Source organism: Dendropsophus ebraccatus, chromosome 2, assembly GCF_027789765.1.
Source record: "Dendropsophus ebraccatus isolate aDenEbr1 chromosome 2, aDenEbr1.pat, whole genome shotgun sequence".
NCBI classification, from domain to species: Eukaryota; Metazoa; Chordata; class Amphibia; order Anura; family Hylidae; genus Dendropsophus; species Dendropsophus ebraccatus.
This window is the reverse complement of record NC_091455.1, coordinates 212,606,270-212,632,152: the sequence shown is the minus strand read 5'-3', so window position 1 is coordinate 212,632,152 and position 25,883 is coordinate 212,606,270. Positions and strand designations below refer to the sequence as shown.

At 46.5% G+C, this 25,883-nt stretch overlaps 1 protein-coding gene across 1 annotated transcript in view; it reads right to left on the bottom strand.

Moving 5' to 3' along the window:
* The window catches only part of CALCR (calcitonin receptor), a 180,296-nt gene that overhangs the window by 8,207 nt on the left and 146,206 nt on the right, over positions 1-25,883 (bottom strand). The window contains exons 8-11 of the mRNA XM_069959416.1: positions 4,972-5,125; positions 4,412-4,472; positions 3,408-3,474; positions 367-585 (exon numbers count right to left, since the gene is read on the bottom strand). Of these exons, the coding sequence (XP_069815517.1) occupies positions 367-585; positions 3,408-3,474; positions 4,412-4,472; positions 4,972-5,125 (501 nt within the window). The remainder of the gene's footprint in view (positions 1-366; positions 586-3,407; positions 3,475-4,411; positions 4,473-4,971; positions 5,126-25,883) is intronic.

The window sequence follows — 25,883 nt, the reverse complement described above, 5'->3', positions numbered from 1 at the left end:
GGCACTTACATACTGGCAGCGGGATGACAATCCCGCTGTGAGCATGTAATCACATTGGAAGTCACAGGGGCGGTATCCGCTGCGGATTTAACTGCGAATTTGCAGCGATTAATCCGCTGCGGATCCGCCCGTGTGAATTTACCCTTAATATTTTATGTAATATGTTCTAGTTGTGATTCTCTTTGAAAAAATAACTGTGTGATGTGTCTTGGGCAGCAGGTACCATAACAGTAGTCACCAGAAATGGAGGACAAGTGGCTACTGGGAACAAGAACAGAGTAGAGAGAAGAATTAGCATACACCCTGCGGACGGTTGGTAATACTAATACACTGTAAATGAGAAATTATCCGAAATGTGGACGATACCTGATAATGCATCAATATGTGCATAATGTAGTCGTAGATTTCTCCTGCCAGACGGTTTTCTGGCCTCCACGGAAAGATGACAAACTGGATACCTAAGAGCGGCACCAGGATTAGCGTAGCTCTCACGGCTTTCATGTACATGTTGGACTCTGCCCGATGAGTGTCCCGTAACTTCGTCACGAGAACGAGCACGATGTTCAGAAGAAAGAACAAATTGACCTGAAATTAGATGAACTCGGAGTCACTGCGTATTGTAGCTATATATATAGAATAATCTATAGGAGTATCTTAATGGAGAGTACTTCACCGCTGCCTACGTGAGAGCTTAAGAAGTCCAACATCTCCATTACCTTTCATGATGGAAATGCTGAACTGCAGATGCCCCCTCTGCCCACTCAGTCATTATCTAAGCCGGTCATTAACAGGCAGGGACAGATTCTGAAGAAAACCTCTGAGATTACACAGAATTTACAAGTTTATCATAGCGATCGTGACTAGTGTAGAGCAAGCACTATGCTCGAGGGCTCGACTCAAGTAATGAACCCCATTGAAATCAATGGGAGACATGAGCATTAAACTGGGTGGACAGGTAAGTATGGCTGCTTTATTTATTTATTTATTTATTTTTTTTATTGTGAAGGTACCCTTAAAGGGATTGTGTTATCAGAAAATGACTAAGCGACGCAATGATCAGCACACATGAACGATGCTGATCGTTGTCCTCTATTCCACGGGACGATTATCGTCTGTAACGGCAGATATCGGCTGAATATGGAATAGGGCCTTAAGCTGAGACTTCCTGTTGTGTTTGTGGTGATAAGAGGAGGCTGCAGTAAAGTGATCTGTACAGCATTGCAGCGTCATGTGACACCAGTAGTTTGAGGAGACAATAGCAGCTTCCTGTAGAATGACCTCTTCACAGGTCACAGAGCGCGCTCAGTAATGTCTCACATTCATCTCAAGGGGACAGAACATGTCTAATGTCGTCTATGTTCATGAGTCTTGCTGTAAAGCATGTCACTAAATGCTGTGAAGGACAGCCCAGGCAATATGGCTGCCCCCATAACAATGTATGAATAATTAAATAAAAAAAAGCTACGGTCAGAAACTAGAAACAGATTAGAAAAAAATAACATGTTTTTGTATCTCAAAAGTAGACTCTAGTAGACTCTAATCAGTAAAAGAAAATCTAGGTGACAAATTCTCTTTAAACAGATTTGGAGTGACGACACCAAGAGCTCCGAAACTCTTTAAATATTTGCGCTACTGTACAGCAGTGCTTATATATAAGAAGCACCCCGAGGACTACATGCGCCTCATTGTTGCTCAACACTAACCGTGACCATGTAGGTGGTTATTACTATGATATGACCTTCGTGGTTTATGTTCAATGGAAGTGAAGAGGAATCATGAAGGTCTTCGGAGAGAATCCCCCGTCAAAGTCAGTCACATTTTGTTCGCTTCTAAGTGCTGAGAACATCAACAGCCATTTTATTTCTCTACCATTTTAGCAGGTGAAAAGGCAGAATGGTTATATATAGGGGATAGGAAGAGCAGCTGACAACTGGACAGGACCATTGCCATAATGGAGGAGTCGTTTTAGGGTCTTACATACCAATTGTTTAGGATGTGATAGTTTGTATATTTAGTGAAGCCATTACAATATGGCGCTGACCTTCTAAACACGTAAAGATGTTACATTCCATAAAGTGTCACTGTCATGAAATTTTTTTTGTTGCAGAAATCAATAGTACAGGTGATTTTAAGAAATGTTGTAATTGGGTTTATTAGCCAAAAATGCGAGAGGGGTGGAGGGAGATGAGGCACCAAAACAGGACAACAAAGAGTTAATTTACAGCTACATCATCGGGCTATCTCCTCTGAAGTCAGCACTGACCTCTCTGACCTCTGAATACCGGCTTTCACACAGGTCCGCTGTGTAATCCTTTGTTCTCTGCTCTCTGCTGGCGACTAATCTCCCTCCTCCCCCCTCCCCTCTCCATAGGTTACACAGGGCCCGACTGATGTAAAAGAGTCGGGATTTCCTGATAATGAGAAGTAAATATGAGAGAGATGGGGGGGACCAGGGGAAAGTCTTTTTGAATGCACATAATGGCATATTTGCCTAATAAACCCGATTACAAAGTTTCTTAAAATTGCCTGGACTATTGATTTCTGCAAAAAAGAACGAAAAAAAAAAGTGACACTTTAAGGCTTACGTAAGTAATTACTAGTGCTACGTAACTAACTCCTTTTGTACCTCAGCCAATGAAGTACTGACGCGAGCCTTAGTACAAGATCACCTGCCCCCAGGCTGCCATCTTTGAATAAAGGAGATCCACCTTAACCATCACTGTGTAAGAGTGTGCACTATAAACTAATAGATCAATGGTTTCTGATCCATTAGACTGGAGATACACACTATTTTTTGTTTTGTTTTTTCTCACTTTTTTCGATTATTTATGACATTTATTACAGCGATTTAATGGCATCTAGTTTGTACTTTACAGTCTCCATTACATTCTAAAATGCATTACAGCAATTATAACTATATATTTTTTTCTTAATGGTAGTTTTATCTTTTTTTGCCAGTGCGCTGTCTGCCCTAAGTACTGTGTTTTTTTCTGATATTTTCCCCATACGCTTCTTTCTTTCACTACATGACGGCTTAAAACTTGTAAAATCTGAAATAAATTAAAGGCAATTAAAGACACTTGTGAAAAACATGAAAACTCCATTAAAATGAATGGCTTGTTTTTTTTTGGCTTGTCCAAAAAGAAAAAAAAAAACAACAACCAAAAAACAGATATGCTACAATCAATGCTCCCAGATTACTATGCTGGACAAGGATCCAGGCTTAAAGGGGCTATCCAGAATTAAAAAAAACATATCTGGTTTCTTCCAGAAACAGCGCCACCCCTGTCCTCTGTCTGTGGGTGGTATTGCAGGTCAGTGCTGCTATTAATGAAGGGACCGCCATTTTTTTCTAACCCTGATTGTAGATATATATTCTTCTCTCTCCTATAGGAAAACGCTCTTACCAGCAGGGCAGCCATGATGGGCCCATGGACAATGTATAAGAGATGTGTCTCCACGCTCATCCAACAACTGTAATAAAACAAAAAGTTTGAATTTTCTTTGCAAATATAAGTTGAATTAAAAACAAATGAGTAAATAAAAGCGGTTCTCAAAGTGTCCTCCTACTGTGGCCTTAGACGATCAGCTACAGAGGAAACCTGGCAGTGCCCCCCCTGGGGAAATAAAGTATTACATAGTCTCCATTCACATCAATGGCTTGTCTGTGTAAAGTATGGCAGGACGGGTCCTCCAGAGCAAAAACGCTCTTTGTGGCTGCTCACCTAAACAGGGGATCTCCTTCTGTTAAAGGAGAACTCTGTCAGCAATCATAATTTGTCAGCAGGTAGGGATGAACATAATGAACAAGCTCTACTTTCCTCTCCCCGTTCCTCTGCAGTGCTGTGTCACAGGCCTTGGATTTACGTCGGAATAAATTTTCCCCTGAGTTGGGTCCTGGGTGATGGATTGTCCAATGTCCCGCCCCAGTCACTGATTGGCTGAGCAGGTATGCAATCAGCCCAGTCATGACATCAGCTGTAAGGAAGTCCAGGAGTCCCAGAACCATAAAGCGGCGCTGCAGAAGCACGGGGAGAGGCAAGTAGAGTTTGTTTATTATGTTCCTCCCTACCTGCAGGAAAATTATCATTTTCACCGGACTTCTCCTTTAAAGGGGTACTCTGGCCATTTTTTTTAATCAGCTGGTGTCAGAAAGTTATACAGATTTGTAGTTTACTTATATAAAAATCTGCAGTCATCAGTACTTATCAGCTGCTGTATGTCCTGCAGTAAGTGGTGTATTCTCTCCAGTCTGACACAGTGCTCTCTGCTGCCACATCTGTCCATGTCAGGAACTGTCCAGAGCAGCAGCAAATCCCCACGGACAGTTCCTGACATGGACAGAGGTGAGTTTTCTAAAACAGACAAGTTTTAGTAAGAAGTATTATGAACAAAAAAAATAATTACTTACTTGTCATTGAAATACTTTGTTCTTGCAAAGGCATGTATGGATGTAGGCACTAACGGAAACCCTGCAAGACAGGAACGCATGGGGTGATTGGCATTACACAGCATTCTCTTAAAGGGGCAGTGCCACAAGAAGCGACCAGAAAGTGATCGACTAATTGCTGCAGATGTGGCTGGCAAGCAGCTGATGTTACATTGCAGTGTGAGAAAAATGCATGCAATGTATGAACACAACCATAGAGGAAGTATAACTATTGTATATCCTAATCCCATAGGGGAGACATACAGGTAGAACTGGGAGGGGTCTGATAGGTGATGATGAGGTAATGTTGTAGTTTACAGGAAGTCAGATGACCCAATGCAGACCATTTGGACACATAAACCCATGAAATTCTCTGGTGGTCTGACTGCTGGTCACATGACCCTGCTAGAGTAATGAAATGTATGGATGCAACAGAGCTGGAATGAAACAGACAGCACTGCAGGGATAGCGGTGGTTAGAGAGCATTGTATGGGTAAACAATACATGTAGGGCTTCTTTAAGACAAGTATCTTCTTACTCACCCCAGCCAAGGAGATAATACCAGTGCAGATGCTGTTCTTCTGCAAAAACTGCCACCACTATTAAAGTGTGGAGATAGATCCCCTCACACAACATCCAGAAATAGTTGCATCCCATCATATACTGGTGGAAGAACTGGAGAACCTTGCAGCTCACCTGGAAGATACCATCCAGAAAATGGTCAAAGAGAGGTATTAACAGGATGGAGACATTAAACAGGTATTCCACTCATACATAACTTTTGATATGTTGCTGCCCATGATGAGACTAAAAATTCCTTCCATACTTTTTATTATCTATTCAGTCTCCTTCCCCCAGTTCTCAGCTGCTGCTTTCTGATGAAGAAGGGGGGGGGGGGCAGAGAGAAAAGCTCACACATGGCGCTGTCTGCTTCTGGCTCTGTCCTCTGACTATGGAGGCACCACAGCGAAGGCAGAAAACCCCAATCCACTAATCTTAATCTTTCTGTGTAAATTGAGCCTATCTGACAGATTATCTGCCAAAGATTTAAAGCCAAAGCCAGGAATGGATTTGAAAGGAGGAGAAATCTCAGGCTTTCCTTCATGACCTGTTCTCTGTTTATAGTCTGTTCCTGGCTTTGGCTTCAAATCTTTGGCAGATAATCTGTTAGATAATCTTTCTTTGTAAATGGATCCTTAGACTTGATTCACACTATGTTTTTGCAGTAGTCTTTTTTTTCATCCTTTTTTTGAAAAAAACGGATGAAAAACGGATGGATGTGTGTGCATCCATTTTGATCCGTTTTTCCATTGAATTCCATTATTAGGCTATGTTCACCTTACCTAAAAGTCTGGCCGTTGTTGCCATCGGCAGCAACGGCTGTACTTTATGCGCCTGTGAACATTGCCTCTTGTTCTATGGGATCCCGGACTGAGCGTATACACTACGTATATGCGGACCCGCAAATAACTGACATGTCAGTTTTCTGTGGCCGCAATTCAGTGAAATTCGGCCGCAGAAAGCCCTGTCAGTTCACACAATGAAGCGAGCGGCTCCGGCTATGTGAAGTTCTGATGCGGATGCGCGCCGGTGCGCCCCCATCAGAACACTGCGGCCGGAAGGATCATTTGGCCGGGATGATCTGGGCAGAGACCAGCCATTCCCTGACCCGGCTGGGTCACGGAACGGCCGGTCTCTTTACGTAGTGTGAACATAGCCTAAAAAAAATGGATCAAAACGGATATTTTTTTTTACGAATACCAAAATGAGGTGGACTACGTTTTTGTGTACGTTAAAAAAAACGGATCTGTTTTGATCCATTTTTTTTTATAATGGAATTCAACACACATGCATCCGTTTTTTTCCAGAGAATGAACTGCTGCTTCCTCATATTTCCTAAATTATAACCCCAGGCAAGAAAGCAGAGGCCCGAGCCTTAGAGGGTGTGTCGTGCTGTGGCTTCATATCAGCCGTCTAGACAGTAAGGTGATGCCGTTCAGCAGTCTTGCATCATCCCGGCCGCTCTCCACCCTATCGGTCCTGCACCGTCCGGCCTGGTCTGATTGTGTACATAACAAATGCAGCCGATAATAAGGGAAATGATGAGAAAATCAATACTGGAGCTCAGTGAAAGCCGAGACGCATGAAAAAATAATTGGATATGGACGGCAGAATGATCACCGAGCCCGGCGAATGAGACACCCCAGCCTGATTATCATATAAAGGAGCAGAGTCCTTCATGAGAGATTGTCTCTTATTACAGATACATACCACTAGAAAATCATATTCTTACAATAGTCCTTAAAGTGGTTCTCTCCTTCACATGGTGTCGGGGTATGTCATAGGTTTGGATCGCAACAGGTCTCAGTGCTGAGTTATAGAAAGGAAAAGTGCATGGCAGTGAGCAGTCAGCTGTCATCTGTAGGAATGGAAAATGTGCCCGCAAGGGATCAGGTTCCCTACAGCGCCACCACAGGTAGAATTCAGCATTACATAGAGGGACATTTATTAAGTCCGGCGTTTTCTGTGCTGGGCGTAAAAATGTCTTGCAGCGCCCACAGTACAGAAATTTATAAATCCCGCGCGCACCAGTGTGCCCATGGTGAGACTAACAATTCCTTCCATACTTGTTATTATCTACTCAGTCTCATTCCCCCAGTTCTCAGCTGCTGCTTTCTACTGAGGAAACAAAAATCTGTGTGTGAGCTTTCTTTCTGTCTCCCCCTCCTCCCCCCTCCCTTCTGAGACAGCTGATGTAAACAAGTCTCTGGCAGGTTTTATCTGCAGCATTGTGGCTTCTTTGTAATGCTGGGAGGGTTATTCTGAAGTCAAGTTGCTGATGAACTCACTGTGATTTACCCTTCTAGCATTACAAAGAAGCTACAATGTTGCAGATAGAGCCTGCCAGGGACTTGTTTACATCATCTGTCTCAGAAGGGAGGGGGGAGGAAGGGGAGACAGAGAAAGGCTCACACACAGATTTTTGTGTCTTCTGCAGAAAGCAGCTGAGAACTGGGGAAAGGAGACTGAAGAGATAATAACAATTATGGAAGGAATTGTTGGTCCCCCCCATGGGTAGCAACATATCAAAAGTTACATTTGAGTTGAATTCCCCTTTAATATTTTTTGTACAACTGCCCTTAAAGGGAACCAATTACACTAAAATTGGCCATAAAGCTAAGGAAACGTGCTGGTAGATCAGCCAGCCAGCTTCCTAAACATCCCCTGTACATAGAGCCTGCAAATTTAGTTTAACAGTCTCCCGCGCTCTATGCAAATTACCATCTAAGTAGTCACGGTGGGCGGGTGGCTGGTCATGTAGTCACGGTGGGCGGGTGGCTGGTCATGTAGTCACGGTGGGCGGGTGGCTGGTCATGTAGTCACGGTGGGCGGGTGGCTGGTCATGTAGTCACGGTGGACGGGTGGCTGGTCATGTAGTCACGGTGGACGGGTGGCTGGTCATGTAGTCACGGTGGACGGGTGGCTGGTCATGTAGTCACGGTGGGCGGGTGGCTTCTTCAAGTATTCACTGTCCTGGGCCGTTATTACGCCCCTCTGGGCGTGTGTGGAAAGCGCCGCATGGTGACGTCATTAGGGGGAGCCGGCATTGCATGTCGGCCACGCCGATGTCTTTACTAATGCGCAGTGCAGCCGGAGAAGACGCTGCTTCACTGCGCCTGCAGCGTAGTACAACAGCGGCTTCACCCACTGTACTGCGCATGCGCAGCTTAGTAAAGACGTCGGCGTGGCCGACGTGCAATGCCGGCCCCCCCTAATGACGTCACCATGCGGCGCTTTCCACACACGCCCAGAGGGGCGTGATAACAGCGGCGGAGCCGGCCCAGGACGGTGACTACTTGAAGAAGCCACCCGCCCACCGTCACTACATGACCAGCCACCCGTCCACCGTGACTACATGACCAGCCACCCGTCCACCGTGACTACATGACCAGCCACCCGTCCACTGTGACTACATGACCAGCCACCCGTCCACTGTGACTACATGACCAGCCACCCGCCCACCGTGACTACTTAGATGGTAATTTGCATAGAGTGCGGGAGACTGTTAAACTAAATTTGCAGGCTGTATGTACAGGGGACGGAGGGTACAGGGGATGTTTAGGAAGTGTGCTGGCTGATCTACCAGCACGTTTCCTTAGCTTTATGGCCAATTTTAGTGTGATTGGTTGCCTTTAGGCTATGTTCACACTGCGTAAAATAACGGCCATTGAAAATTTTGAGGCCAAAACAACGGCCGTAGAATTACTATCGTACGGGCTAGTCGTGAAACTATGGCCGTTGTTTAATTTTGATTCCTAGCATGATTATAAACGGGATGAAACAGGTCATTTACTTTAAATACTGAGCCCAGCCCGAGAAACCACTCAGACACGCAGACAACGGCCGTTATTTTACGTAGTGTGAACATAGCCTTAATCTGTAAGAATAGGGAATGACGGGGCCACATTCTAAGCACCAGAAGTAAGAAGTGAGAGGAGCAGATGGGAGACGCCTCCCCCCGAGCAGACAGTGGACCTTTCCAAATGAACATTCAGTATTCAATACACTTTTTGATCTTTCGTAAAGTTCCAGACTTCAGCTATGTAAAGCAGCCAGGATACACGAGAGAAAGATTAAGAAAAAAAAGTTATTTATTCCAAGTGCAGATGAAAGACATGAACTTGTCAGAATTCAGACCCTGTGAACAGAACTGAAGCAAACTATTCTCCTAGGATCCAGGGAATGCAAATAAATCAATGGCACGGTTTATAACATGTGTCGGCATCAGGATTCTAACTTCAGGGCTGCCCAGGATCACAAACACATCGAATGACATCGAGATGAGGCCTCATGGGAAACCCCAAACCAGGAGGTGAAGAAAAAATGAAGACACCAACTGGAGCTTCAGTTCAGTTTTTTTTTTTTTTTTATCAGCACCGGAGTTGTCCTTTAAGTTGGATGCAGCCCTAGGCAGTAGTGGTGGATACAGCTTATGGCCTATGGTTGTATCCAAGCCTTCCTGGACTTCCTAGGCCTGCATTCAACTTCCTCAGCCACTCTTCAAAACTTTTTACATGTACACGAGAACCTTATGGTAAGAATTTAGCTAATCTCTTTGCTAGCACCTAGGAACTTCTTGGAATCATTGAAAGTCCAGAATCAAAGGTGTTTTCCAGGACAAGAATATTGATGGCCTTATGGAGAGAAGTTATTTCAATCACATATTGTGAATGGTGTTATCCTGTCTTATCTGCCTCCACCTTTCATTATACTCCTGCACACATTTTACTTTGCTTTATATTCCGGTGTTACTCTTTATTCTCTCTCCTTCTGTCCTATTCCCTGGGCTCAGTTGTGCTTCATAAAACTGTGTAGTGCAGCTACAATGACTCATAAACAAGTGATAGTAATTACGCTCTCGGATTGCACACAGAAGGAACGGACCGGATAGCGCTAAGGATTTTATGATCCATTATAGAATTTAACGGTCAATAAAGAAACAATTGATAAAGAGCAGCATAGAACTTCATGGCAACTTCGTCTTATCTTCCCATTGTATCATTCACTTATCTGTTATAATATCTTATATCTGAATCATATTATACTCAACAATAACAATGCCCAATAGGTTTGGGGGTATGCTGAGTCCACCAATCATCAGAACATGGTGGCTGGAACCCCTCCCAATCAGCCACTTAAGTTCCAGAGCAGTAGCAAATCCCTATAGAAAACCTTTCCTGCTCTAGACAGTTCCTGACATGGACAGAGGTGGCAGCAGAGAGCACTGTGTCAGACTGGAGAGAATACACCACTTCCTGCAGGACATACAGCAGCTGATAAGTACTGGAAGATTGTCGATTTTTTAAATAGAAGTAATACACAAATCTGTATAACTTTCTCCGCAGTACCCCTTTAAGTGATATACATGTTATACAGAAATGAGAATTCTGCTTCGGAATGTTTCGGTGAGGTCCACATTGTGCATTTTAAGTCTCTACGAATACAGAAAATTCCTAGAAGCAGAGGAGACTTGGCAGCAAATAGGTGAATGTCGGACTCTGTCACCTTATATTAGAGCCGTCCCTCATCCGCAGAGAAGGAAATTGTCTAGAGACGTTGGAAACCTAGAGGTGTATTGCGGCTGTCAGGCTGGCTGACACAGAGATTGAGGTGTCTGTCAGCTGCACAATGGTGACTACGAGAAGTCAGAAAAGTTTCTCCGTTCACTGATGGAAGTCGGAAGAGAAACGACAAGACGTCACCGGCTCAACCTCAAGCTGTGTCTAAGAAATCTCCAACAAAAGGAGAAATATGGAAGTGAACGTGTTCTGCCCAACTGGGATTGTTTCATAACAATAGGAAAATATAATGATCAGTAAAACTATTGTAGTATCTAACGGGCAAATCACATGCAAAGACCAGGAGTAATAGTGCCCCCCACCCCCCTACAAGAACAGTATAGGAGTACAAAGGGGATGTGGGAAACAGCAAAGGAGAAGTCCAAGGTCAGATTTTTTGTTTTTTTTTCAAGGAAGAGGTGACTGAGCATAACAACATGCACCTACCTCCCCGGCTCCAGCACTGGGGTCCGCTGTCTTCAGCTCCAGTTCCCCGGCTGCTTCCTGGTCTGAGCGGGGACCCAGGACGTGGCATGTCAGCCCCACTCAGACCAGGAAGTGGTCGGGGGACCTCGCGACGGCCACTGACTGGCTAAGGGCCCTATTCCACCGGATGATTATCGTTTGCATAATCGTTAACGATTAACGATCTCAAACGACCGCTATTATGAAAGACCTGAAAACGTTCACTCATTTCCATGGAACGATAATCGTTACTTATGATCGTAATTGCGATTGTTTTTTCTTCGCTATTTATTCGCTATTGCGTTCGTATCTATTGTGAACGACCGAACGATGTCTTATTCAATGTGAACGATTTGCGAACGTTTTGCGAACGAGCAACAATAAAAATAGGTCCAGGTCTTATAAAGCTATCAACGATTTCTCGTTCGGTCGTTAATCGTTAACTGCATTTCAACCGAACAATTATCGTTTAGATTCGAACGATTTAACGATAATCTGAACGATAATCGTCCGGTGGAATAGGGCCCTAAGAGGGCCAGACACGTCACGTCCTGAGTCCCGCTCAGACCAAGAAGCGGACAAGGGATCAGGATCCGAAGAGGAGGACAGCGGACCCCAGCGTTGGAGCAGGGGAGGTAGGTGCATGTTCTTATCTTCAGCCACCACCTCCTTGCCTGAAAAAACAGTCTGACCCTGGACTCCTACTTTAAAAAAAACAAAATGTCAAAAGTTATCAATTCCCGAGACCAGCTGCGATCCTGAGATACAGCTGGGGGAGAGTGCACAGGACGATGTGTCTCTCTGCGGCTCTCCAATTGGGTCTTTGGTTGGCCAGGAAAATAGAGCGCACTGCCACAAACTTCCCCCAACTGGGTCTCAGGAGTGATGCAGGCGCTGTTCAATAGCTCTCCAATGTCACCAATGTTGTGGCAACATTGGGTAGCTATTGGTTTGTCTCACCACATGCGGCCGTCCCCTCTCGCACTTAAGATGCTGAGGAAGGAAGTCACATGGGTAGAGGAAGTGCATAGGTCTTTGGAGCTGGAGGAAAGACGCAAGCCAGACCGCTCTCTACAGTGGTCCTCTCTAGGCCCTGTCCCTCTGTCAGGTCCTCTAACCTCAAGGGGGTCTTATGCTGGGTTTACATGGGACGATAATTGGCCCGATCGCACAATTAATGATGTCGGAGTAACAATTTTTTTATCTAACGATCAGCGTTTAGACGGTACAATATATGGTACGGAAAAATCGTTTTGCGATCGTTTTAAGATCGCCCGCCCGCAGCCCGGCCCCCCGCTCATCTGCAGCCACCCCCGCCGCCCCGATCGCCACCCCCACCACTCCGATGCCCTCCCCCCCCCCGCTCCGATCGCCCCCGCCGCCCCGGCCACGAGCATACCATACCTGCTCGGCATAGCGGGTGTTCGAAATTCCCGGCTCCCCTCTTCAGCTAATCAATGCACGGCAGCACTGATTGGCTGAAGAGGGGAGCCAGGAATTTCAAACAGCTCCTCTTCAGCCAATCAGTGCTCTTCTTCAGCACTGATTGGCTGAAGAGGAGCTGTTTGAAATTCCCGGCTCTCCTCTTCAGCCAAACAGCTCCTCTTCAGCCAATCAGTGCTGAAGAAGAGCACTGATTGGCTGAAGAGGAGCTGTTTGAAATTCCTGGCTCCCCTCTTCAGCCAATGAATGCACTGAAGAGGGGAGCCGGGAATTTCGAACACCCGCTACGCCGAGCAGGTAAGGTATGCTCGTGGCCGGGGAGGCGGGGGCTATCGGAGCGGCGGCGGGGGTGGTTTTAGGAACGGGGGTGGCGATCGGGGCGGCAATCGGAGCGGCGGGGGTGGCAATCGAGCCGGCGCAGGGGGCTGCGGATGAGTGGGGTGGCCAGGCTGCGGATTAGCGGGGGGCCGGGCTGCGGGCGGCCGGACTTTCACGACGACTGTTTACACAGAACGATCGGCGAATTTTTTGCGAACGACGAACGGCGATTTAAGAAGTTAAAAGATCAAAATGAACGATTTCTCGCTTGATCGTCGTTCGATCATTCGCTGCGTTTACACGTATGATTATTGTTCTAATTCGATCGTTATCGTGCAAATTTTCACGAAAATCGTTCCGTGTAAACCCAGCATTAGTTAGAACCCTGTCTGGGTAGGAAGCAAGACAAGACACAGCTAACAGTTTTATTCTCAGTAACGTTACACAACATTATGCAGTGTTAAACACCTTTCAAGAGAGGACAAGTCATAGACAACCTCAACTTATGCCGTGGACTAGGAAAGTCACAGAGCAGGACAGTATCCACAGACAGCAGTAGACTAGGAACTGATCTGGATAGAGCAAAGTTGCAATAAGCCTGGGAACTCTATCTCGCAGCGCGGTTGTTAGCAGGAAACCCTCGGCATTCCGCTCATCCCAGGTAACAAGGTCTGGGGCCTTGTATTACCCTCATAGGACGGGTCACCAGACACTGGTGGGCATTAGGTGGTATAAGGACTAAAACGTCAATACGTTTATTGTACTGTCAAGTGTCTTATTAAGTGCTTTATCAAGGGAACTATCAAGTGTAACTTATCTTGTTAAAGCAAAACTGTATAACTTGCTGCACACAAGTACCTTTCAAGTAAAAACGAGATTATTTATGCTTAAGAGACTCTGTGATCCTTCAACCCGCACCGACACAGTGTTCACCACATCCTTGGGACATTTCCCCTTTTTGTGGGTGGCGGTTCCAATAGTTCGGGAGGGTCACTACACCACTCTGGCCATCCGTGATTACACTAACCCAAGGGACCCAGCAGGACACTGTCCACAGGGTAACAAGGTACAACTGTCCTTCTAAACTAAAAGCAGGCGTGCCATCACACCTGTGTGTCCAACTGGCACTGGCGTCACAACATAACATCTTAAGGTCGGCTGTATATTGGCCAACCACCATCGGAGTGGTGTCACACTCAACCATCTGGCAGGTGACTGGCCGTTCCTCCGACACAACATCACTAGGGATTACCACAACACCACAAGGAAGAGACATCCAGCTTTAATTGAAATTTATAGGAATTGAGTTGCAATAACCCAGCACTACACAATGTATGAGAGGGGGAGATCCCAGCCAAGTCCAGGGGCATGTTTAATGTGTCTCTACTGTGGGCAGTAAACCCCTAGTGCCTATGGGTAGCCCGGAGGCTTAAAACTTAAAGTTTATTAATTATAGCATAAAATGAAAGTGTGCTCAAACAACATAGTGGGGTGGTGAATTCAAATAGGATTTTATTTTAATTCACCACTGCACTATGTTGTTTGAGCATACTCTCATTTTATGCTATAATTGATAAACGTTAAGTTTTAAGCCTCCGGGCTACCCATAGGCACTAGGGGTTTACTGCCCACAGCAGAGACACTACACAATGTATGGCGCTGTCTGCTTCAGGCTCTGGTCAGCTCATTTCTGGGAAACTGGGTGTCAGACCCCCAATAGAAAAGGTCATCAATAGAGAGGAGTGCAGCTAGAATATTTAGTTCAGTATTTGATTTCCAGTTGCAGAAGAAGTTGGGTGCAGCCCTAGGGAGTCCCGGAAACTATAGGTCATATCCATGTTTTTCAGGACTCCCTAGGGCTCTGCGATGCCCTGGCCCCTGGGGGCCACTTCCGCAGTGCTGGTGTTATGAGCGGGCAATGACCGGGGCAGCTGCAGGGGTTATACTTGTCACGGTATAGGCCTGAGGGCGGCACAGCTGCAGGGCCGGTCTGAGGAATCTGCGGGTGATGATGGGCATGCGATTCTTCGCTGCACTTAGTCAGGGCACCAGTTAGTGGGCACCAATGCCAGGGTTCAGTAACAGCGGTTTTATTATAGATAAGGTAACTAGTAGCAACAGTTCTGTCCGGATGCAACCGGGTATATAGCAGGCTTTGACAAATAAGGCAGGAGTGGTGCTGCATAGGCTGTGAGAATACGTGCCGGATGATGGGAGTAGGAGTATGAGAGAAATAGCGTTGCTGGGTGGATTAGCTTGAGAATAATACTTGCTGTGAATCCTTGCAGCGATGAGGAGAGATAACGGAATGACACCCAGATGAGAGAGAAGAATCCGGTCACTTGAGCAGGCAGATACAGCCGAAGACTTGAATATAGCAGAGCACCTGATCCACACTTCTAGTGGTGAAGTGGGAGCTGCAAAGAAGAAGCCCAACTCCTCTGAGGCAGGAGAGGGACGACACACATCCTCCTTGCTTGGGAGCAGGGGGAAGACTAACTTGTTAGGAGGAAGTGGGAGGTCACATGGTTGCTCCTGGCCAGAACTAGTCGGCCATTGGAGGAACCATGGTTACAGGTCACGTGATCAACAGCCTTGCATACCACTGTACACTGTAATAATACACAGGAATACATGACAATACACATGAAAATGCACAATACCAGAGAATACTAGGGGAAAACCAGCAGCAGTTGCAGTGCAAACACTTACCAGAACAGTCATTGACACAGCAAGAGAAATGGCCATAATAGGAGTAGTAGTCTGCATGTTCTGGGACACTGCATACCTCCCTAGCAAATTTGAGCCGACCTCGGCGAATCTAGAAGGCAGCAAACATGAATAGACTGGACAATCAAACAACAGGAATGAATGATGAGAGTGAGTGTGATGAGGTGTGTGTTTCCCACGCCCAAGGCACAGGTGAGGAGAGAGGATGAGAAACCCTAGTGGCAGGACTTCACCTAGGGGTGCCTAACGTACTCTGGCGACCAGGTAGCTAGTGCGTGAACCATCTGACGTGTAAGCCAGGACAACTTAACTGCTGGCGGGTGACCCTCCATATTCCAGCCAGTTAGACAGTAGGTTTTCTGTTAAATGTGTTACCCTACTGGAAAAGAGAACTGTGAAGACCTGTGTACTACCTTGGCGTGTCTGAGTAGTGTCTTGGATACCTGGAAGAGAAAAGAACAAAATAATAAAAGCAAACATACATGGGGAGCTCCCTTTCATACCACTCAATCACACACACAAGCACTCCACAGGCCAAACACACGAAAAGGTATCCAAGGTGCGATATGTATGGATCAGTGTGAATATTAGGTAAGACTATGTGTGATAACTACTATGTTGGGACAAGACAGAGGCGAACAAATACTGGAAACAAAAAGGAAGGGAAACACAACAGACAACAAATACTGCGAGGTCTTGAGGAGAACTGGCTCACATGAATCTGAATGAAAATCTGAGAAAAATCTGAATGAAAATCTGAGGAAAATCTGCATACGAACTGGCTCAACTAAATCTTTCCAGCTATAGATATGATAATAATACACAATACTGAGACTGGATGAGAAAATACACTCCTACATAAACTGGACTTTCTCTGAGGTATATGTAAACTGACTTCTCTTACTCAGAGGAGGAGCTATCTGACTTAGACACTGGAAAATATACTCTTTTACAAAAGAGGCGCTCTACTCTGAGGCAATCTATGTAACCTTGTGCTTACTCAGAGGAGGAAATATAAAGACTTCGATAACACTGGAATGCAATAGTAGAATAAGTGCAATAATGAAATAAGTGCAATAATACCCTGTGTGGAACACACAATCACAGGAAAGTGCATTAGGAAGGAATGGGTTAAGTGTCTCTGTTAGGTAGAGTCTCTTTTTAGGCAATTAGAACATCGTCCATGTAAAAGGCTCTGGGACAGGCACTAGAGAACCATTTGTTACTGTAAGTGTCCATCAGCTCATGGCTGGTTAGTACAGGGAACTTGGTCAGGAGGACCAGGCACGAACCTTGAACGTTGCATAAACTGGAATGGTGAAACAGCACACAAAAAAAAAAAACACAGTCATAGAACTCAGCCCTTGGGAGGACATTTAACAGAAATGTCCTGGAGGACCCCAAGTGGCACCCCTCTTTTTCTCCCAGGGATAATACCGGGAGGAAGCCGGAGCAGGAGCATCATCTGCTGCGGTGGTGACCACGAGGCTAGGGGTCACGGTGGTCACAGGAGAGACAGTAGGGGCTACTGTGGTCACAGGGGAGACAGTAGGGGCCACGTGGTAGGTGGTGGTAGTGGAGGAGACAGCAGCTTTAGCCACGGCAGGGGAAGGAGCGGTGCTAGCAGCCGAAGTAGATGGGCCCGGAGCAGGGGGCGCGGCGACAAGTGAGCCCAGGGGCTTGAAATCAGGCCAGTCCTCGTCCCATTGCTCTGATGGAGAAGGCAGGAAGGGCCGTTGCACCGCATGTTTTGGCCTGGTGATAGCGGCTGCCCAGGGACCTTTCGGGGAACCCACCAGGGTATACTCTACCACCTCCCCGGGACTGAGGTTATTCAGGTAGCCCGGCTGATACTCGCGCATCACGGCCCTTCTGTTAGCGAGTACCAGTAGGCCGGTGTAGGAATCCATGATGAGGCCATACCCCCGCTGTTTATCAAATTTAGTAACGGTCCCCCGTCTCCGCTCTAGGGGAGCCTCACCTGGCTTAGGCCTCTCCAGCTTCCGGATGAACAGTCGCTCGGAAGCAGCGTTGGATTCAGCAAATGGAGTATATGGATGGTCCCACAGGGGAGCATAGTCTGGATAGGGCACAGTCGGGGGCTCCTCCGGCACTAGGCCAGACTTGGCAGGCAGGCCCCCCTTAGTGGAAGAAGCAGTGGGTGGCTGGGCCGTAGTGGGGCTAACCGTCACGGTGCTAGCCATGGTAGGGGCGGTCTGAGTCACCGGAGGCAAGAGAGAGAGGGCCTGCTGAATCTCCTCGGCTATTCTGCTGATGATGGGGTCATCACCAAACACCCACTGCGGCAAGGAAGGTGTCTCGGGCTCAGGGAGCCGCCAGGGGCTGGTGAAACAGGAGGCCTTCGGCTTTTTCCCTTTACTAGGGCCGGGTAACGGGGTGTCCGGAGGTCCGGTACTCACTATTTCGTCCCGTTCCGGTGAAGTCGATCCTCCGGTGGAGAAGGCCAAGTCGGACTCGCTGGAACGGCCGGTCTCCGGGGAAGGACTGGTGCCGGATGATGGTCCCCCGTCCGGGTCAGCGCAGAGTGGAGTGGAAGCCCGGGTGGAACCTATGTCGTCCGACGCAACGGAGCCCCAGCTGGAGTCGCTGTCCGGAGGTAGCGGAGTTAGGAGACAGGCAGGATCTACCTCCGCTAGGCTTGTAGGCCATTCAGGCCCAACGGGAGCAGCAGCAGCGAAGATGCACTCCTCAGGGGTCGCCATCTTGTCTCGCTCTGGCCGGAACTTGTAGCAGGAAGGGGAGGAGTGCCAGGCTGGAGGATCAGGCTCCAAAGTCTGCCCAGCAACAATGACGTCAGTGGAAGCGGCCGGCCAATCAAGAGAGACACAGTCATTATCAATGGCGCCAAGCAATTCCCGCTTCTCGGCCGCATGGCAGTTAACCCCCTCGTCACTGGGGGATGGCGCAGGTAGAAATAACAGCAAGAAGCGGCCATTTTGTGTACAGTCCCAGCCGTGCAGCGACTCAGTTATCAGAACTCCCATGGCAATTTTAGCACAGTATCTGGAGACGATATTAAACTGTAGATCTGGTACACCGCGTGGCGGGTAATCCTGTTCGTGACGCCAAATGTGCGATGCCCTGGCCCCTGGGGGCCACTTCCGCAGTGCTGGTGTTATGAGCGGGCAATGACCGGGGCAGCTGCAGGGGTTATACTTGTCACGGTATAGGCCTGAGGGCGGCACAGCTGCAGGGCCGGTCTGAGGAATCTGCGGGTGATGATGGGCATGCGATTCTTCGCTGCACTTAGTCAGGGCACCAGTTAGTGGGCACCAATGCCAGGGTTCAGTAACAGCGGTTTTATTATAGATAAGGTAACTAGTAGCAACAGTTCTGTCCGGATGCAACCGGGTATATAGCAGGCTTTGACAAATAAGGCAGGAGTGGTGCTGCATAGGCTGTGAGAATACGTGCCGGATGATGGGAGTAGGAGTATGAGAGAAATAGCGTTGCTGGGTGGATTAGCTTGAGAATAATACTTGCTGTGAATCCTTGCAGCGATGAGGAGAGATAACGGAATGACACCCAGATGAGAGAGAAGAATCCGGTCACTTGAGCAGGCAGATACAGCCGAAGACTTGAATATAGCAGAGCACCTGATCCACACTTCTAGTGGTGAAGTGGGAGCTGCAAAGAAGAAGCCCAACTCCTCTGAGGCAGGAGAGGGACGACACACACCCTCCTTGCTTGGGAGCAGGGGGAAGACTAACTTGTTAGGAGGAAGTGGGAGGTCACATGGTTGCTCCTGGCCAGAACTAGTCGGCCATTGGAGGAACCATGGTTACAGGTCACGTGATCAACAGCCTTGCATACCACTGTACACTGTAATAATACACAGGAATACATGACAATACACATGAAAATGCACAATACCAGAGAATACTAGGGGAAAACCAGCAGCAGTTGCAGTGCAAACACTTACCAGAACAGGCATTGACACAGCAAGAGAAATGGCCATAATAGGAGTAGTAGTCTGCATGTTCTGGGACACTGCAGCTCCATCCAACTTCTTCAGCCACCGGTAATCAAATGCTAAACGATCTGACTCGGGTGGCTCCAGCTGAGCTCAACTTTAGTCATCAATCAAAAATGATAGAAAAAACGCTTTTCACTTATGGGGTAGCAAGAGGCATTGCTTCCCAAGAGGCATTGCTTCCCAAGAGGCATTGCATCCCAAGAGGCATTGCATCCCAAGAGGCATTGCATCCCAAGAGGCATTGCTTCCCAAGAGGCATTGCTTCCCAAGAGGCATTGCATCTCAGGAGGCATTGCATCCCAAGTGGCATTGCATCCCAAGAGGTATTGCATCCCAAGAGGCATTGCATCTCAAGAGGCACTGCATCCCAAGAGGCATTGCATCCCAAGAGGCATTGCATCCCAGGAGGCATTGCTTCCCAAGAGGCATTGCATCCCAAGAGGCATTGCTTCCCAAGAGGCACTGCATCCCAAGAGGCATTGCATCCCAAGAGGCATTGCTTCCCAAGAGGCATTGCATCCCAAGAGGCATTGCTTCCCAAGAGGCACTGCATCTCAAGAGGCACTGCATCCCAAGAGGCATTGCTTCCCAAGAGGCATTGCATCCCAAGAGGCATTGCATCCCAAGAGGCACTGCATCTCAAGAGGCATTGCATCCCAAGAGGCACTGCATCTCAAGAGGCATTGCATCCCAAGAGGCACTGCATCTCAAGAGGCATTGCATCCCAAGAGGCACTGCATCTCAAGAGGCAATGCATCCCAGAAAGCATTGCTTCCCAAGAGGCATTGCATCCCAAGAGGCATTGCCTGTAAGCTTCCTTACGCCCCAATCCTTCTTACAGTACTTCCTATCTATCCTATCCGTCTAATGGAAGATAATTCCAAAGTAAACATCCCATTTCTTGGACTGTAACTAATAAAAGGATTTTTGCACTTTTTTAGATCACTACGTCTTACTCCTCTTCCTTACCAGCTTTACATTCAGCACCAATAAAGACGCCTCTCTTCTCTTCCTTTATATTCTTGCTCCTTGTAACCAGATCTTTCACATTAGGAGCACACGGAAAAATATTTTTATACATTCTTTTATTTTTTCCAGGAGTAATTTGTTGATCTCAGGATCCTTCCTCACAATAGTCCCATATATATTTTTTTTAATAATGTGCTTCGCTGTATGAATACCTGGTGATAAAAGGCGAGGAGATAATTTCTTTATCCCATCCTTCTGTTCCATTCTTCTCCTCTCATGTCATATTTTGTACCTCAGTAAAAGACAGTTCAATAAGAGTTTTATCAGAGATCTAAAAACCTTCGCCTAATGTTCTCCGGACCGTTCAATAAAATCATCTACTTCGGTACAATTTCGTTTTAGTCTTTTGAATTGGCCTTTAGGGATATTACTTATCCGCGGCCGAGGATGACAACTACTAAAATCAATAACGCATTTTGCGTCCTTGAGCTTCAAGTATTTTCTAGTTTTCAATTTATCACCATCAATGAATATTTCCGGATCTAAGAAGCTGATCTTGTGCAAAAGTAAAATCAGAAGAGGAGATTTAAAAAATAAACCTAATAAACAAATAAAAATATCTACGGCTCTTCCAGAAAGTAAAATCATTAACATTTCCTTATAAAACAATATAAAAAGTCTTTTCGTATTTCATATTTCTTTTCTTAGTTCTTATTATATCGTATTCTAAGCTTTCAATTGACTGTTGAACTGTTGCCTGCAAAACAGGGGGTAAATTTTGCCCCCATTACGGTGCCTAAACGCTAGTTGTAAAATACTCTACAATCTAATACATCTAATGGTAATTTTCTTCTATATAGGATGGAAGTCTTGTTCGTCAACTCACCAAAACACCATATTTAATGCTCAATCCACACTCCCAGTATCTAGGCATTGGGGTGGAGCTGCAGCGGCATTGGTGACAGTTCCTCCGCCCACTTTCCAGCCTGAGTGCTGAAAACTTAAAGAGGTTGTCCGGGCAAAATCAACTTTTTCCCTATCCACGCGATAGAGGAAAAGTAAGAGATTGGGAGGGGTACAACCTCCGTACCTCCCACCGATCTCTGTATCGGTTCCCAGCTTCTAAATAGAGCCGCAGGTACGGCATGTAACCCGCGGCTCTATTCATTCCTGTGGTGGTGATGGAGAGAGCAGAGTACAATGCTCTTCCAGCTTACTTGGCTCTTTCCAGGGGCTCTATAGGAATGAATAGAGTCGCGGGTCACATGCCAATGCCTAATGCCTTTGCCTTTGCTGTGACCTGTGTGCCGTGCTCCCTCTCCCTGCGGCTTTTTAAGCTGTTTATGTTTTGTAATAAAGAAGAAGATGCATCGTTGGTGAGTGCCTATTTCTTTCTACTTATATTGTTTTTTAAGGACACATGCCAATGCCTAGATACTAGAAGCCAGGACCAAGGACAAAAAGATGTTTTGTTTTTTTCTAAACTGCTGCCTTGTCAGAGAGCTGCGCCCGGTAGCTATAGGGTACTGGAGCTGGATCATACTCCACCAGGGCCATGAGGAATAATTGGTTTAAACCAGTGGCGGAACTACCGCCATAGCAGCCGTAGCCGTTGCTATGGGGCCCGGTGCATCAGGGGGCCCGGCGTCCGATCCTGTAATGGACCAGGCCCCCTGAGCTGTCATTTGCAGCACCCGGCCGCCGAGCGGGCGTTCCAGGTGCTGCGAATGCTTTCAAAGGATATGGGGCTTTCTCTGTGAGCGCTCTTGATGAGCGGTCACAGTTCCAATGTACGGCTGTATCTGCCAGGGTCAGCAGCCAGTGGCTCCGGGCCCTGCCAATCACTCCTGCAGGGGACGCCATCAGGGGCCCGGCGCTGCCTCCCACACACTTCAGTGTACGAGCCTGGTATACAGAGAGGGCAGGGGAAGGGGATGAGAGTTGCTGATGATTCTTTGGGCTCTTGCATCAGCAGGACTCACCAGCTCCCCCTGCACTCTCTGTGGACAGGCTGCAGAACCCCCTCACCCCCATGAATCGTCTCCCTCCTCAGCAGCTGTCACCGGGCGTGCCCTCTCACAGGTGACAGGAAGAAGCTGTGCCCCCTCTCCTGCCTCCCCCTCCCGTCCAGCAATGAGGCCTGTTCCCTCCGGTGCCTATCTCTGCAGTCGGTGCTGAGGGGGAGGGGCTGCAGGCTGCACAGACCTGGCCTGGAGCAGACACTTCACAAGTTGGACCCCCCAGCCTCATGTATAAAAAGTAAGTGTATGTGTGACTGTGTTCACATTGGTCTATATGTGTAATGTGTGTATAATAAGTGTATCTGTGTATAAGTGTATGTTACATACACTTATACACAGTCACAGTCATACATACCGTTATCATACACACATACAGTCAGTATGTATGATTGTATGTGTGTATGATAAGTGTATGCATGACTGTGTATGTGTATAAGTGTATGTATGACTGTGTATGTGTATACAATAAGTGTATGCATGACTGTGTATGTGTATACAATAAGTGTATGCATGACTGTGTATGTGTATAAGTGTATGTATGACTGTGTATGTGTATACAATAAGTGTATGTATGACTGTGTATGTGTATACAATAAGTGTATGCATGACTGTGTATGTGTATAAGTGTATGTATGACTGTGTATGTGTATACAATAAGTGTATGTATGACTGTGTATGTGTATACAATAAGTGTATGCATGACTGTGTATGTGTATAAGTGTATGTATGACTGTGTATGTGTATACAATAAGTGTATGTATGACTGTGTATGTGTATACAATAAGTGTATGCATGACTGTGTATGTGTATAAGTGTATGTATGACTGTGTATGTGTATACAATAAGTGTATGTATGACTGTGTATGTGTATACAATAAGTGTATGCATGACTGTGTATGTGTATAAGTGTATGTATGACTGTGTATGTGTATACAATAAGTGTATGCATGACTGTGTATGTGTACAATAAGTGTATGTATGACTGGGTATGTGTGTATAATAAGTGTATGTATGTGTGACTGTGTTTGTATCTGTGTAATGTGTGTGTTTCTGCATCTATGTTATGTGTTTGTGTGTTAGTGGAGGTATATATGTAATCTGCAATCTTGTATCTGTATTTGGCATATTTGTTTATCCTGTAATGTGCATATCTGTGTGTATACATGTATTTTGGATCTATGTGTAATCTGCATGTGTTTGTATCTGTGTGTGTGTGTGTGCATACTTGTGTATATCTGCCTGTTTGTACAGTATGGATTTGTGCATATATTATATATTTATGTCATGTGTCTTTCTGTGTGATAGTGCAATATATGTAAAGTGTGTTGTGTGTGGGTATGTGTATATATTGGTGGATTATACTGTAATATGGGCGGTATAGGTGGTCATCCAAGACTCCCAGGGGGCCCATAGCCACTCACATGGTCCATATTCAGTTGCAGCCCCCACTGTACAATCCCGATTCCCAGACAGTCGCTGTTTTGCAGTGGTAGCTGCCTTCACATGTATCGCATCGTAGAGGATTTCCCTTCTCTGGCTCCCTGGCGTCCTGCTGAGTCAGTTAGTGTGCTGACCGGTCGCAGCCACGGATTGGCTGAGCAGGACGCCAGAGAAGCAGGTGGGAGCGCGGACAGGGACAGGTAATGTATTAGCCGGACAGCTGATGGGTTAGGTGGGAAGGGGCCACATTCTCGCAGCAGAATGAAAATCCGCTGCGAGACTGTATAGCCATAACGAATGACACTACAGAGTATCGCAGCAGATTTCGCTGCAGAACTCGCAGCATGAAATCCATTGCGATACTGTATGTGTGAAAGTACCCATAGAGTAGATAGCCGCTGTCACTCTCTCTTGTAGCTGCATTAGGCCTGTGGCCTGCGAGTAGCTGTAGCCGACAGTGTCACATCCAGCTACTAAGAGGGTTACCTGCACAGGGAGGCCTAACTACTATACAGATGCACAGAGAGGGGCCTGGCCACTATATAGGGGCATAGAGGGGTATATTGGGGGCATAGAGGGGTCTAACTACTCTATGGATACAGAGGGGACTAACCACTATATGAGGGCACAGTCAAGGCATTATAGATATGGAGGATGATGATGGTGCAAGAGTGAGGAGCCTAAAATGTTTGTCTGGCAGATCCTACATGGAGGACTCGTTATTGAGAGAAGTCCTCATGATGGCCCGGAGAGAAGAAGAGGAAAAGTGGGCATTGACGATCGGAGTAGAAGCCCCCTGTGATTCACTCAAAGGGTACAAACACACACAGCAGATACGCAGCAGATATGCAGCAAATACGCAGCAGATACGCAGCAAGTACGCAGCAGATATGATGCTGTGTACAGTTTAGATCTAATCTGCTGCGTATCTGCTGTTTATCGCAGCAGTAAATATGCAGCGTATATGCCGTGTGTGTTTGTACCCAAAGAAGATGTCTCCTGTGAGTCATTGGCTCTAACTGCACTGTAGTCACTTCTGGTGGGCAGAGCCTGGGTACAGCTGGTACTTCTCTATATGGTCACTGTATAAGGTAATATTGGTCTTTGTACAGTGGATCTTATTCAGTAGTAGAGTGGTGGTATTAGTCAGTATATGGTGGTAATATTTGTCCCTTGTAAACTGGTACTGTTTGTACTATTCATCTTACTATACTGGATTTGGTGGTAACAGTATGGTGGTGATGTTAGTGGTCATGGTGTGGTGGTAATAGTTGCTCCTTGTATACTGGTATTATTAGTTATATTGGTCTCTGTATACAGGATTTGATTTATGTGACGGTGATATATATGTTAATAATGTATGATAATTTTGGTAATGATTTTTGCTCCTTACATACAGGTAAGGGGGGCCCCAATCAAAAGTTTGCTATGGGGCCCAGCCATTTCTAGTTACGCCCCTGGTTTAAACTAATGCATTATGTGAAATGAAACAAGTTTCAAATGTGCAGTATATCTGATAATGTCCAGTTTAAGGGATACAGACTCATTGCCTGCTCTGTTGTGATAACCTGTTCCCCTTGGTTCCAACCTTTGGGCATCCACTAAGTTGGGTCTTCTGATTGGTCCCGATTAGTATTGGAAGTTAGTCTCCACTGCACATTCAGGTAAGAGGGGTTGTGGGAAAGTGTGTGCAGTGTTGCATGGCAACAGCAGGGTCAGAGTTGAAAGAGGAAACCAGGAAGTCATCAGGTACATGGGGGAAAAGAACAGTACAGGGATGTAAGTTATTTTACTTAAAAACAGCACATTTCTACTTACATTTATGCCCGTCTGATTTTACCAACTTTGCTTTGGGGGACAACCCCTTTAAGTGAGTAGCCGTGCACACAGTACTGCAGCAGGGCATTGGTAGGACTCTCTGACCCTGTAATTATTCAGAGAGTGTTTGGGTA